General features: G+C 40.1%; 1 protein-coding gene across 4 annotated transcripts in view; it reads left to right on the top strand.

Moving 5' to 3' along the window:
* Nucleotides 1-11,767, top strand: part of LOC107569858 (hyaluronan and proteoglycan link protein 1-like) — a 22,734-nt gene extending 10,967 nt beyond the window's left edge. For 2 of the 4 annotated variants that reach the window (XM_016256018.1, XM_016256017.1), the window contains exons 2-4: nt 5,214-5,543; nt 6,254-6,580; nt 6,675-8,257. In XM_016256018.1, the coding sequence (XP_016111504.1) occupies nt 5,214-5,543; nt 6,254-6,580; nt 6,675-6,964 (947 nt within the window). In that variant the 3' untranslated portion in view covers nt 6,965-8,257. Of the gene's footprint in view, nt 1-5,213; nt 5,544-6,253; nt 6,581-6,674; nt 8,258-11,756 lie in introns of those variants that run through there. The other 2 variants (XR_001606956.1, XM_016256019.1) reach the window with 2 other exon arrangements.
* The last annotated feature ends 1,311 nt before the right edge of the window (nt 11,768-13,078 follow it).

The raw sequence follows: 13,078 nt of genomic DNA on the forward strand, positions 1-13,078 counted from the left end.
GGCCAAGGAGGCCGTTCACAAACTCACTGTCTGTCCTGCCACGGCCAAGGAGGCCGCTCTTGAACTCGCTGTCTGTCCTGTCACGGCCAAGGAGGCCATCCATGAACTCTCAGTCTGGTCTGTTGCGGCCGTAGAGGCTGTTGTTAACCTCTCTATGTTCTGTGTTCCAGTTTCGCCTGCTCCGCCATGGCTGCCCGCTCTGCCTGCTCCGCCATGGCTGCCCATTCTGCCTGCTCCGCCATGGCTCCCCGCTCTGCCTGTTCCTCTTCACGGGCCTGGCCCTCCATCCCTCCCCCAGTTCCGCCTCCACTCCACCACCCTCCTGGACTTTTTGGGTTTTGTTTGGGCATCTGGAGCCGCCCTTAGAGGGGGGGAAATGTAATGTGGTGTTTTGGGTTGTGTTTCATGTTCATGTTTTCATGTCTTTTATTTTGTAATTGTTTCACCTTGTTAGTGTCATGCTTCCCTTGCCCTCATGTATCTCTGCCTTGTGTATGTGTCATGTTCTGATTGGTTGTCCTAGTCACGTGTCTTGGTTTGTTCTTGTCATGTGACCCTCTTGTTTGCTATAAGTAGCCATCATGTTGCCATTGTCTCTCGTCGTGTATTGATGTTGTAACCCGCTGTTGGTGGGTCTAGTCTGTTATACCTCATCAAGTCTGTTCATGCCTCGTCAAGTCCAGTCTTTGTCTGTAAATAAACTGCACTTGGGTTCTTCACTATGCTCGCCTTCAGTGGATGATTCGTTACAATTGTATCTAACAAATAATTAATTTTATAGGGTGGTTGTGTCCACACACTGCTAAAATACATTTATGCAAACCATGTAAAAGTTAATTTTGCATCCAATGTCTCCTTTTAAAATTAAAATATTATAATCTTAATTCAAGTGATGAAGTATTTTGAAAGTCTGACAGGAATCAGTGTTGACTGAGTACTACTGTAAGGTTAACCCTGCCTGGTTTATGTTTGAAAATGATTAACAGTTGAAAACATTAGAAATTTAGAAAAGTAATCAAATGTACTCAGTTACATTACTTTAATAAAGTAATTGAAAAGTTACACTACTTATTACATTTTAAGTAGGGTAACTTGCATAGGCGTAATTTGTGGGTGGGACATGCCCCCACCACTTTTTGCCAGGGTCGATATTGTCCCTACCACTTTTTGAAAGTAATTATAAAATATTGCGGAAGGTAGGCTATGTATTAAAGGGAAAACAAGATCAACAAATCATTCTTCATAATCTAATTAGGGTGATAAAAAAAAAAAAAAACATTTGTCTCCTTACACATGCATAACTCGTGCAGTGCAATAACGACGTGATTTGCAGCTGTCGCACTTTTCGTAATGTCATTAGGCTATATAGCATTTTATTAAAAAAATGGAGAGCTTCCTTGTGCGAAGCATAGGCCTGCCCTCTACTAAAGATTTTTCTAGTCAACTAGTCGCACGTTATATTAAATTGATTAATATAATAATATATTAACCATACTTCAATATAGGCTATAGGCAGACGTACGGCTAGAGCCTATAGAGAATGAGGAGTTGCGTCACAATCTTTTCATTCCGCATTGCATTTCGGGAAGGCCATATTAGAAGGATACGCTATCCGTTCCCATGGTTACTTCTCATTCTCTATAAGGATAAATGCTTCTCTTTTGCTTTGTTTTTGTCTTTAAGTTAAACAACCATTCATTCTTCATTGTATCGTTTGCAGGGAAGAGAAGCTATTTTATCGCACTGCATGGTATGCACTGCATTTCTCTCTTAGGTTTTGTAGAATTTGGTTTACAGTGTTTACCCGATTAGCGTGAAAACAGTGTCGCCCGCTGGATGCTCGCTGCTGCTTCAGCCATCATATGGTACACTGTCCAAATAAAATTGTGTGTTCAACAAGCTGACCGAAGTCGATCCATTTCTTTGTTGGAAACTTTGAAATGACAGTATAATTGTTGTCATTATAAATATTCATTTTTCCATGGCCACAGAGGAGAATCACAGATTGTGGGTCACATTCAGCGAACAGTCACGAACTCACTGTACTTTTTATATTTATTTCAACAAATGACAAGCAAAATCAAATCCCTAGGAGCTTGGGGAAAGTCTCGCAAAGAAGGTAATGTTAACTATTAAACCAACCAAATCAAAACTTTCAAAAACACACATCAATGTGATTCTTTTATTTAGTGAGAGTCAGTGGGTTTAATCAGTGACATTAACAGATTTACTATTCGCCGTCTTCTCCGCAACCTCCTTTCCTTGGTGTTTTTACACATAGAAAAGGCGAAAAAACATATAGCATTGTCCATTTTTCTCTCAGAACGATGATCTGAGTTACTATTGCAATTATCGATGCAGTATGAATGACATACACCGGTGACATTTTTCACAATCACGACAAACAATCAAATACTGCCCTAAACTCAATAGCGGAAAGGCAGCGCTATCCTGCAAGTATGGCGGATAAACAAAGCAGTTTCCCAGAACTCAACGCGGCGTTACGTCACATTCTCATTCCTAATTCCACGCTCAAGCTCGCGCATAAAGCAATTGCCTCAAAGCACCGGCAAAGTGATTATGAATGTGTCGGGGGAAAAGAAGAGATTTTAATTATTTATTAATAAACTAGTGCTTTCTGAGTGAGTGTCGGGTGCAAAGATGAAGTTGCCGAATGCCTACGCTGACTCGCCATCTCCACATGGACGTACCTTTAATAGAAATGCACCTTTTATACGGACTACAAAATTAAAGAATATTGCAAAATCATGTGGGTGAGTTTTCCTTATATTTATTTTATTATTCATATAAAAGTTATAATAACCTGTTTTGGTTATGTTTACTATTAATTGCAGAAGGTGCGCTCAGCAAAAATAACACGAATATTGATGGTTTTCACACTTAAGTAAAGTAAAAGACTGCTTCTTAAACCAGAGAAGGTTTTTTCGAGTTAAATTTCGAGTTAAAAAGTCATAATTGAGAGATATAAAGTCGCAATTGCGAGACATAAAGTCGCAATTCTGAGAAGTAAAGTCAGAACTGCTAGATATAAACTTTTAGCAATTCTGAGAACATATCAGTCCCCCCCCTCAAAATTGGACTTTAACTCACTGAGAAAAAAAAGTCAGAATTGCGAGAAAAAAAGTTAGAATTGCGAGATATAAACTCGCAATTGCGAAAAAACAATCAGAATTTATATCTATATCTATATCTATATTATATCGAGTTTATATCTCACAATTCTGTGAAAAAAAGTCAGAATTGTGAGATAAAAAGTTGCAATTACCTTTTCTTTTTTTTATTCAGTGGCGGAATTCCTCAGTGTTTTCTAAAGGTTCTGTAATTTATTAGTCATTATATAGCCCAATACAGCATGTCGGCCTATGCCATGCCTCATCTTATTCGTTTTTGTTAATAACGTTTTGTAAGCTAGTTTGTCATTGAATACTGTTTTAGTGTTGTTGTGCATTTTAATTAAAAATAAGGAATCCATCTTTTTTTTTTTGTCTTAAAACGTGAAAGGTGTATGTAAGCAAAACAGACAATTATATTTTATTGTAAAACCTGACAAGATCGTGAAATCGAAAGTGAAAGCATCCGAAGCCCGGCTTATAACATGGCAAAAGAGGAACTCCTGTTCACAAAATTCAAATCACAAATAATAGGCCTACTACTGATGAAAAAGAATGGGTTGAATGTTAACTACTTTCGTTTCCATATAACTATAAACTATGATAAAAGTTAATCAGCATGCATTGATTAACAGCATGTTGTAGTGCAAAAAAAAAAAAAAAAACATGTGCTCGTGCAGCCAACTGAGAAAGTTAATGGCAAAAGAGCGACCAGTGGAAAGAATGAGTCTGGAGCCCTGAATTGTCCAGCTCCCTCTGTCAATGATCTAGCACCCCCTCAGCACCTGCGTTCAAAATTCTCTGGCGCCGCCCCTGGTACATCGATGTATTTTTGAAAAGCAAAAATTAAGTTTGTTCAACTCTAAACCCAGTCCCCAAGTAAATTAGGTTATTAAATAAAAAAAACTAGCTAAAGAGTTGCGCGGTGTCCCCACCAATTTTCAAAGCAAAGTCACGCTACTGGTAACTTGTAATCTGTAACCTATTATTTCCAAAGTAACCTTCCCAACACTGAGCTTTTATTTTCAAGCCATCAGACTTCTTAACAGCCAGTTGTCCTTCATCCAACTCTGCAACTTCTGACACGTAATAACTGCCACTTTTAACAATTGACACTGTGACGTCTGTGAATTTTTTTTTCTTGTATTTGTTGTACTGTGTTAATGTATTTGTTACTGCTGCCTTCGTAATTATTATCTCAGTACTCTTACGGACTCTCATGTATTTGTTTACTGCCACTTATTTCTATTATACTTATGTATTGTCTTGCCTACAAAATAGCACATGCCACTTTGATATGCCAATGCCCTCCACCTGTCCGTGCCTAATTGTATATGGTATATGGCTGTTATAATTACTGTAATTCTGAGCCTCGTCACAAGCATTTCCATGTCCAGTTCCCCAGTCTAACTGTGCAAATGACAAATAAATGCCTCTTGACTATTATTGCGGTTTAAAATATGTTGTCTATTTTAAATATATTTAAAATTTAATTTATTCATGGGATGGCAAAGCTTAATTTTCAGCAGCTATTACTCCAGTCTTCAGTGTCTCACGAGCCTTCAAAAACCACTGTTATATACTGATTTGGTGCTCAAGAAACATTTCGTATTACTATCACAGTTGAAATCAGTTGTGCTGCTTAATAATTTTGTGGAAACCATGATACAGTTTTGATTAATTGAAGGTTCAAAAGAACAGCATTTATTTGAAATAGAAATATTTTGTAACATTATAGATTTCTTTACTGTCATCTTTGATCAATTTATTGTGTTCTTGCTGTACAACAGTATTCTTTTCCAAAACAGAAAATAATTTTGAATGATTTGAATAATTTGGCAAAATGTATTTGTAGACATTTCAAACCATCGGGAAAATGAGAGACAAACCAAATGGTAGGAAATTAGTTTAATATAACTCAGTGTAATTACATCTTGAGTCAAGTCAAGTCAAGTCAAGTAATAATAATAATTTAAAAAAAACTAAATTCTAAAGTCTTGTATCCTGTCCTTGTAAATCTAAAATAAAATAAATACAGTACACCTTCTGTGAACTAAGGCTTTTCCTTTTGTTTTATTTCAGATAGTGGATCAAGAACCAAGGTCTACGCCAACAGAGGTGACAATATCACTCTGCCCTGCAGACTGGAAGGTCAGTCCAGTTTGTTCGGAAACAGAATCAAGTGGGCCAAACTTGAGGATGACTCTTCAGAAACCAATGTGCTCATCTCCATGGGGCCCCACAAGAAGACCTATGGAAATTTCCAGAACCGCGTTTACCTGTTGGAGGTGGATGACAATGATGCTACCTTGGTTATTACAGACTTAGAGCTTAACGACTATGGCACATACATCTGTGAGATCATCAACGGCATGAATGACAAGATTGTTGAAGTGGACCTTGAATTGCAAGGTAACTTTATTATTTCATGATATACAAGTTATCATTTCACCTGTAACATTTATATTTATTCATTTAGCAGGCTCATCTCCTCCAAAGACACTTACTAATGAAAATTAAACATAATAAACAGCCAAATGGAGATAAAACAGTAGAGATTTTCCATACGTCTCTGTAGTGGCATATATGCACTGCAACACATTGCCATTGCTGTATAAACATATTTCATTCACTCTCTATACCCTCTCTTTATAAGTCATATTTGAGCTGTTCATTTCAGTAAATAGTCTTCAACATTAGACACTCTTGTACTCTTCTTTCAACACTTGTTTTTGCCACATTCTCCATTAATATCCTGTAGTTCTTGCTCTTGGCCATGACCACCATTGCAGACTTGGCTCCAGAGAAACAAATGGGATCTTTACCCAGAAAAGTGAGGTGCATGAGCATAATGAAACAGGCTGGCACAACTAGCCATTGTTAACTCTGGAACAATGGAGTCTAAGATTGAAAAGCCAAAGCCCTGCAAGTAATTTTCTCTCTCTTTGATTTTTTTTTCTCTTTAACGCTGTACCACATAGATATTTTCAACTAAGCAGGGAGGCTCTTAGAAAACTAAAGCTAAGGCTTTCACTGATATCGCTCTAATTCATTCATTGGGGTGAAAAAAATATGTTAATCAAAACAGCCCTTATGTTATACTCAGTTGAACTTTTCCTTAGGGGAAGATTCACTTTCTTTCACAGGGGTTGTTTTCCCATACTCCCCTCGTCTGGGGCGGTACAACCTCAACTTCCAAGATGCTGAGACCGCATGTCTGGAGCAGGACGCTGTGGTCGCCTCCTTCGAGCAGCTCTATGGGGAATGGAGAAATGGGATGGATTGGTGCAATGCTGGCTGGCTCAATGACGGAACCGTGAAGTACCCCATCACCAAACCCAGAGAGCCCTGTGGAGGCATGAGGACCTCAGCCGGACTGAGAAACTATGGCCGACGGGACAAGTCCAACAGCCGTTATGACGTGTTCTGCTTCACAGCCAGCCTTAAAGGTGAGTTAATCAATTCAATTCTAGTATAAAATGGAGCATATCGTTTAGTAGTGTCTGTGTCCACAACCATGAAACTCTTTGTTTTACATCACAGGACGCTTTTACTATCTGATCCAGCCCAAGAAGCTGAACTTTGATGAGGCCGTTAACACGTGTAAGAGAGATGGAGCTGAGATCGCAAAGGTGGGCCATATATATGCTGCCTGGAAGCTGCAGGGATACGACCGCTGTGATGCCGGTTGGCTGGCTGACGGTAGCGTTCGTTATCCGATCTCCAGGCCTAGGAAGAACTGCAGTCCCACAGAGGCTGCGGTTCGCTTTGTTGGCTTCCCCGACAAAAAGCAGAAGCTGTACGGTGTTTACTGCTACAAACCTCAGCCGTGAAGCTCTTCACGTCACATCACCAGCCAAAGAGCAGCAATACACAGGTTTCCACTTCCACACTTATGAAGGACTTTTTGCATGAACTAGCCATAACTGTGACAATTATAAAGAGGATACTGTAAAGACCATACATTCTCAATATTAACGTAAACAGTTATTTTATCCACCATATACATTTGATATAGATTGTACACCACATGTATGCACAACAAATTGCATTCAGAAACGATATTCAGCTGGAAGGAAATTTGAAGTCACAGCATGTTGACCATTTAGTAGGTTAAGTGTAAGTTTGTCAAAAATCTCCATTGTGATATTGCAATAAAATATTTAAATATTACTAAATAGTATAAACTTGACAGAAAGTTTTTTTAAACTTGCCCAAACAGAAAAGCAAAGGCATCGTAAATAGACCTGACACCTTTCTTTTTCTAAAACACTTTTGTGATCTTACTCAAATGCTAATTTCTTTAAAACTATTTTTCTTGTGTTGGTGTATTATTCAATGTTCTGAACTGTGATGTTATTTTATCTGTTGAAATATAAAATGAATGTGTTTGGCCTGTTGTGTTACAAGGCTTTATATTCATAACTAATTATATTGTTTCATTCTAACACTCATTCCTCATGTCTACTCTTTGTTTGAAATATTGTGATGTATTTTCTTACCTATCTAATCATGAGAAGCTTGTTATTTTTCAGTTCTTATCTTTGATGGCCTTGAAGTTTTTAAAAACTGTTTGAATGTGTTTGTCCCTGCATAGATTTTGACAAGTATTTCATCACAAACAGTAACAGAATTTGACAGACTGCTAATGATGAATTGAACTTTATGGCAGAGAACTTCAAAGGGAATTTACACTGAGAGATTAGTTTAGGACCCAGTTGTATATTCAACTAACTTCAAGACTAACTTGAGCCTGCTTAAGTGTAGATATGAATAAGTCTAATATTGTAATGCTGTGAGAAAGAGGAACAGCACTAAAAGCCATGTACAACATCATGTCTAAGTTTGATTCTAACAGTAACCTTGGAATGTTGTGACCGGCATAGTGTGGACAACTTTAGATAATGAGATCTGTTTACTGATGAACGAAACATCTATTACTAGCCACTTTGTAATGATATATGTTGTTTATGGGAGGGGAAACGTATAACTCCACAGTGCACATAAGTGACATTTTGCTTGATTTTGTCTTTTTATGCACAAAATTTCTTTTTTTGAAAAATCTGAAATGCATTGTATGGTTTATGAATCAAAGCACATTTTAAATGAAAAATAAAAACCCATTAAAACATGAAATGGCTTTTGTTTTACTCTCCATTATGCTGTGATAATTCTACAGTGTCTATAACTATGGATTTTGAAGGCCCAGAAGCTGAGAACACCGTGTTCGTTGTAGTATGAATGCCAGCTTGGCTAGGCATGGCCTAAATTTCCCAACACATACTATTAAATTAAACAGAAATAAACGGATTGCATAGTATCTACTACTGCTTTTGAGAACAGAGAGTTATTATCATGTTACAGATATTTTGTATCTAAACCATTATGCATTTCCATCATTGTAATGAATTAATGATAGATAATTCCTATATGTGTGTGTGCCTATGAGGTTATTGTTAGTTTATTTAGAGTAGCACTATCTCAACTATAGATCTATGAGAAGCGTTGGAAGCATTTGCAGAGAAAGCTTGCAACAATTATGCAATGTTCTGTGACTAATTCTGCCTTTTTTTACATGTAAATTAATTCCAGTTGTTTAAAAACTAAATAAATTAAATAATTCTGCAATGGAAAATAGCAAAGTGTATTCCAAGTCTTAAATGAGAAAACCATGAGTATTAACGAACAGTGACACAGTGGTACCAGCAGGGAAATACATTCGTGTCAAATTAAAATATGGCAATGGGACTTCAAAAACACAAGGCGCATTAAAAGTGTCTCTATTTTTCCTTCTACATTACACTATGTGATGTATTTACAAATCTATAATCCACAAAGGTATGTAACTTGACAAGAGATTCCATGTTGTACACTAAGTGCAATATCTAAATGTAGTTACAATACAAAACAAAATATCAAACCAAATGGTAACTTCCAGCAAATTATGCTAGATGTTTATTTTCTGCAGAACTAAGGACCTTTTTGCAATATGTTTTAAGCAACTGATCCCAAGGTCATAGTGGATGTATGGTCAATTCAAAAAGGTATTCTAGCAGAATGGACACAAGTGTACCTCATCACATTAGTTTCTAGCTGTCAGACTTAGTTTTCATTTTAAACTCTATATTTTTATCATTATACGTTTTTTTTTTGTGTGAAACTTGAGCCTAGAAAATTTTTATTTTTATTTAGAAAAAATGCCTAGCTCAAGAACATTTTGGCACACAATCCAACCCAAATAATTATGTCCCAAATCTATGTTTAGTGTTGTAGTACGCTGTCTTGGTCTTGAGACCAGTCCTAAGACCATTTTTTGAAGGTCTTGGTCTTGTCTCGACCGCATTTGTACTCTGTCTTGTCTTGTCTTGGCCTTAGACTAAGAAGATTCGGGATTTAGTTTTAAAGGTCCCATATTGTCAAAACTGAAATTTCCTGGCTTTTTTCACGATTACTGAGGTCTAGGGGCTATTTAACTACCATATAAGTTTCAAAACAGTCAGTCCACAGTCAAATTCACACAGCCTGCTTAAAGATCTAGCTATTTTTCACGAACCGTTGTGACACACTATTTTAACAGCTACACTATTGTTCCAGCCACAATTAATTACAACAATGTATATACAATTACAAATGATTATATATAAATCGTCAGTTTTTTGTTTCACACACATGCCACAGACATTATTTCATACACGACATAGTCGTGAGATGCAAGAAACATAGACATATGGCAAGAAATCTGTAGATGCGCCCATAACAACAAAAGACAATACTTTATTGAACCTTTTCTGATAAGAAGTGTGCGCTGCAAACGTGAGCATTTTTGACAATCGTTTCTGACCAGTCTGATCGTTTTATCGCATTTAACCACAGCTGTCGTCGTTTTTTTTGTCTGGCGGTGGTAGCAGATATGTGATCAAATTTCTAATTTGAGGCTGTATTACGTTGATTCTGGCACCCAACATCACAACAAGATTATATTTTAAGCTCATGCAGCCGAATCTGCGCTGGTTTGAAAGGGCCGTCTCCGGTTTTCCCTTTGTTTTGCTGCCTCCAGCTAGCGCTGTGACATTGCTAACCTTAGTTACCTGTGGTTGGCCTGGCCATGTGTCACTCAGAAAACAACAGGCCAATCAGAAGAGAGGCTCATGAATATCAATTAGACAGGCCAAAATCGACCTGTTCTCAGCAGAGCTCCTGAGAGATGAGCTGTAAAAAATATATTGAGATGGTTTTTGGTACTTATACAACAAATATATATTCTTAAGGACATCAAAACCTCAAATAAAATGTCTCAGGTTACATATGTAACCCTGGTTCCTTGAGGGAATGAGACGCTGCGTCGAGAACGCTAGGGGAATGCCTTCAGTGACCCACTCTCTGAATCACATGTGAAATCAGTCCAATAGCTGAGTGGGACGTCACGGCGGATGACCTCATGACCGGGAAGCTATAAAAGCACGTGCGGCGGAGCCAGCGTCAGCTTCTAGGAATGAAGCAAGCGCCGGCAGGGACGCCGGAAGTATGGCACCGAGACGCAGCGTCTCGTTCCCTCGTTATCAGGTTACATACGTAACCTGAGACGTTCCTCTTCAGGAACTCGAGCAGCGTCGAGAACGCTAGGGGAACGAGAATGCCCACGTCGCCAGACTTCCAAATCTCTGCGTTGATTCTGGCACCCAACATCACAACAAGATTATATTTTAAGCTCATGCAGCCGAATCTGCGCTGGTTTGAAAGGGCCGTCTCCGGTTTTCCCTTTGTTTTGCTGCCTCCAGCTAGTGCTGTGACGTCGCTGACCCTAGTTACCTGTGGTTGGCCTGGCCATGTGTCACTCAGAAAACAACAGGCCAATCAGAAGAGAGGCTCATGAATATTAATTAGACAGACCAAAATCTACATGTTCTCAGCAGAACTCCTGAGAAAGGAGCTGTAAAAATATATTGAGATGGTTTTTGGTACTTATACAACAAATATATATTCTTAAGGACATCAAAACCTCAAATAAAATGTCTCAGGTTACATATGTAACCCTGGTTCCTTGAGGGAATGAGACGCTGCGTCGAGAACGCTAGGGGAATGCCTTCAGTGACCCACTCTCTGAATCACATGTGAAATCAGTCCAATAGCTGAGTGGGACGTCACGGCGGATGACCTCATGACCGGGAAGCTATAAAAGCACGTGCGGCGGAGCCAGCGTCAGCTTCTAGGAATGAAGCAAGCGCCGGCAGGGACGCCGGAAGTATGGCACCGAGACGCAGCGTCTCGTTCCCTCGTTATCAGGTTACATACGTAACCTGAGACGTTCCTCTTCAGGAACTCGAGCAGCGTCGAGAACGCTAGGGGAACGAGAATGCCCACGTCGCCAGACTTCCAAATCTCTGCCTAGTGTGGAAGACTGCACAGCTAGGGGGAGAGAACAAAAGAGCCCGGAGTGGCTAAAGTAGGCGGGGCTCGCCATCCCGAAGGCCAACTTCTGGAGGAGTGAATCTTGACCCCCAAAGGAGAGGGGAGATCAGAGGACTCGAGGCTATGGAATAGCATCCTGATCCACCACTTAGCCTAAGCTTCTGTAGCGTCTGCATAGGATCATGCATTAGCGTTGGACTGTTTATGGCTTAAGAGACCCCTTTTAGCCTTTTGACATTTGCATATAAATTACAGTTCTGGTCAGAGACTTTACGTTCGTATAGGGGTTTTAAATTGCCAGATGGTTCTTCGCCGTCAAGAAGATTCGAACCAGCCCCCACCTACATTTGCTAAATTAATGCGAGCACTTGACAAAGAAGGACAGTTTATTGTTGCGTGGCCAGAAAAATAAACATTCCTTGAATTGATGAATGATTATATTATCTGCTCGGTGGACGGACAGATCAAATAATTGTAATATTGATTCTGCTGCAGTTAATTCGAAGATATAATCTAAATATTTATTATGAATCATAACCAGTTATAATTCGTCATAAATATTCCCCTTTTTAATAAATAATAAATAATAAAAACATTACACTTCTCTGGCCGGAGGCCTCGGCCTCAGTGCACCACAGAGGAAATGTGTAAGAAGACGGTGTCTTCCCACTGAATGGCCACCGAGAGGGGCGTGGTAGGTGGCAATGGCCGCCACGAAGCCCTCTAGGGTGGAGTAAAAAACAGGCGGATAAACAGGCCAGCAGGAACTCCAGAACTGTACCAAATGGGCAGTTAGCTGGATCGGGCTGGCGGTCTCCACAGAAATACAGTTTCCTCATAGAGGGAGCTCTGGATGGAGGATGGTCTCAACAACCTCGGTTGAGAGACCGGAAGTTATGAGTTGTGCCTCCTCAGAGGCCACACCCACAGCTCCTGGCGGGGGCGTGCCCTCCGCCTGTGAGAGGAGATCTCTCCTGACGGGAATCTCCCATAGAGCGCAGTCGAGGAGAGGAATCAGGCCTGAAACCCAACTCGGCCCGGCCGGAACGGGGATACTAACAACAGACGGGCCCTGTCCCGGCGCACTCTCTCCAGAACTCCCGGGAGCAGAAAAATCGGAGGAAAGGCGTACAGACGAAGCCTCGGCCACGTCTGTACCATGGCATCCAGCCCCACTGGAACTGGATGAGTCAGAGAGAACCAGAGAGGGACAGTGTGATATCATATGAGTCGCAACAGGTCCACTCATGACCGCACCTCCACCGGTGAGGGATGCATCCGTCGCTAGCATACGCGGCGAAAAGGAGCTCCCAGCACCGGGCCCTGAGACAAGAATCAAGGTTTCCGCCACATGTCTAAGGCACGTAAGCACCTCCGCGTGACCTTGAGCATGCGAAGCGGGTTTCCCCTCGGGGAGAACCCCTTGTTCTTGTGCCACCACTGTAGGGGTCTCATGTACAGCCGGCCAAGAGTTATCACGTTGGACGCAGCTGTCATCAGCCCAAGCAGTCTGGAACTGCTTGACAGTGAGTGACCGG

The sequence above is a fragment of the Sinocyclocheilus grahami genome, unplaced genomic scaffold (assembly GCF_001515645.1).
Source record: "Sinocyclocheilus grahami isolate Dianchi unplaced genomic scaffold, SAMN03320097.WGS_v1.1 scaffold1388.1, whole genome shotgun sequence".
NCBI lineage: Eukaryota > Metazoa > Chordata > Actinopteri > Cypriniformes > Cyprinidae > Sinocyclocheilus > Sinocyclocheilus grahami.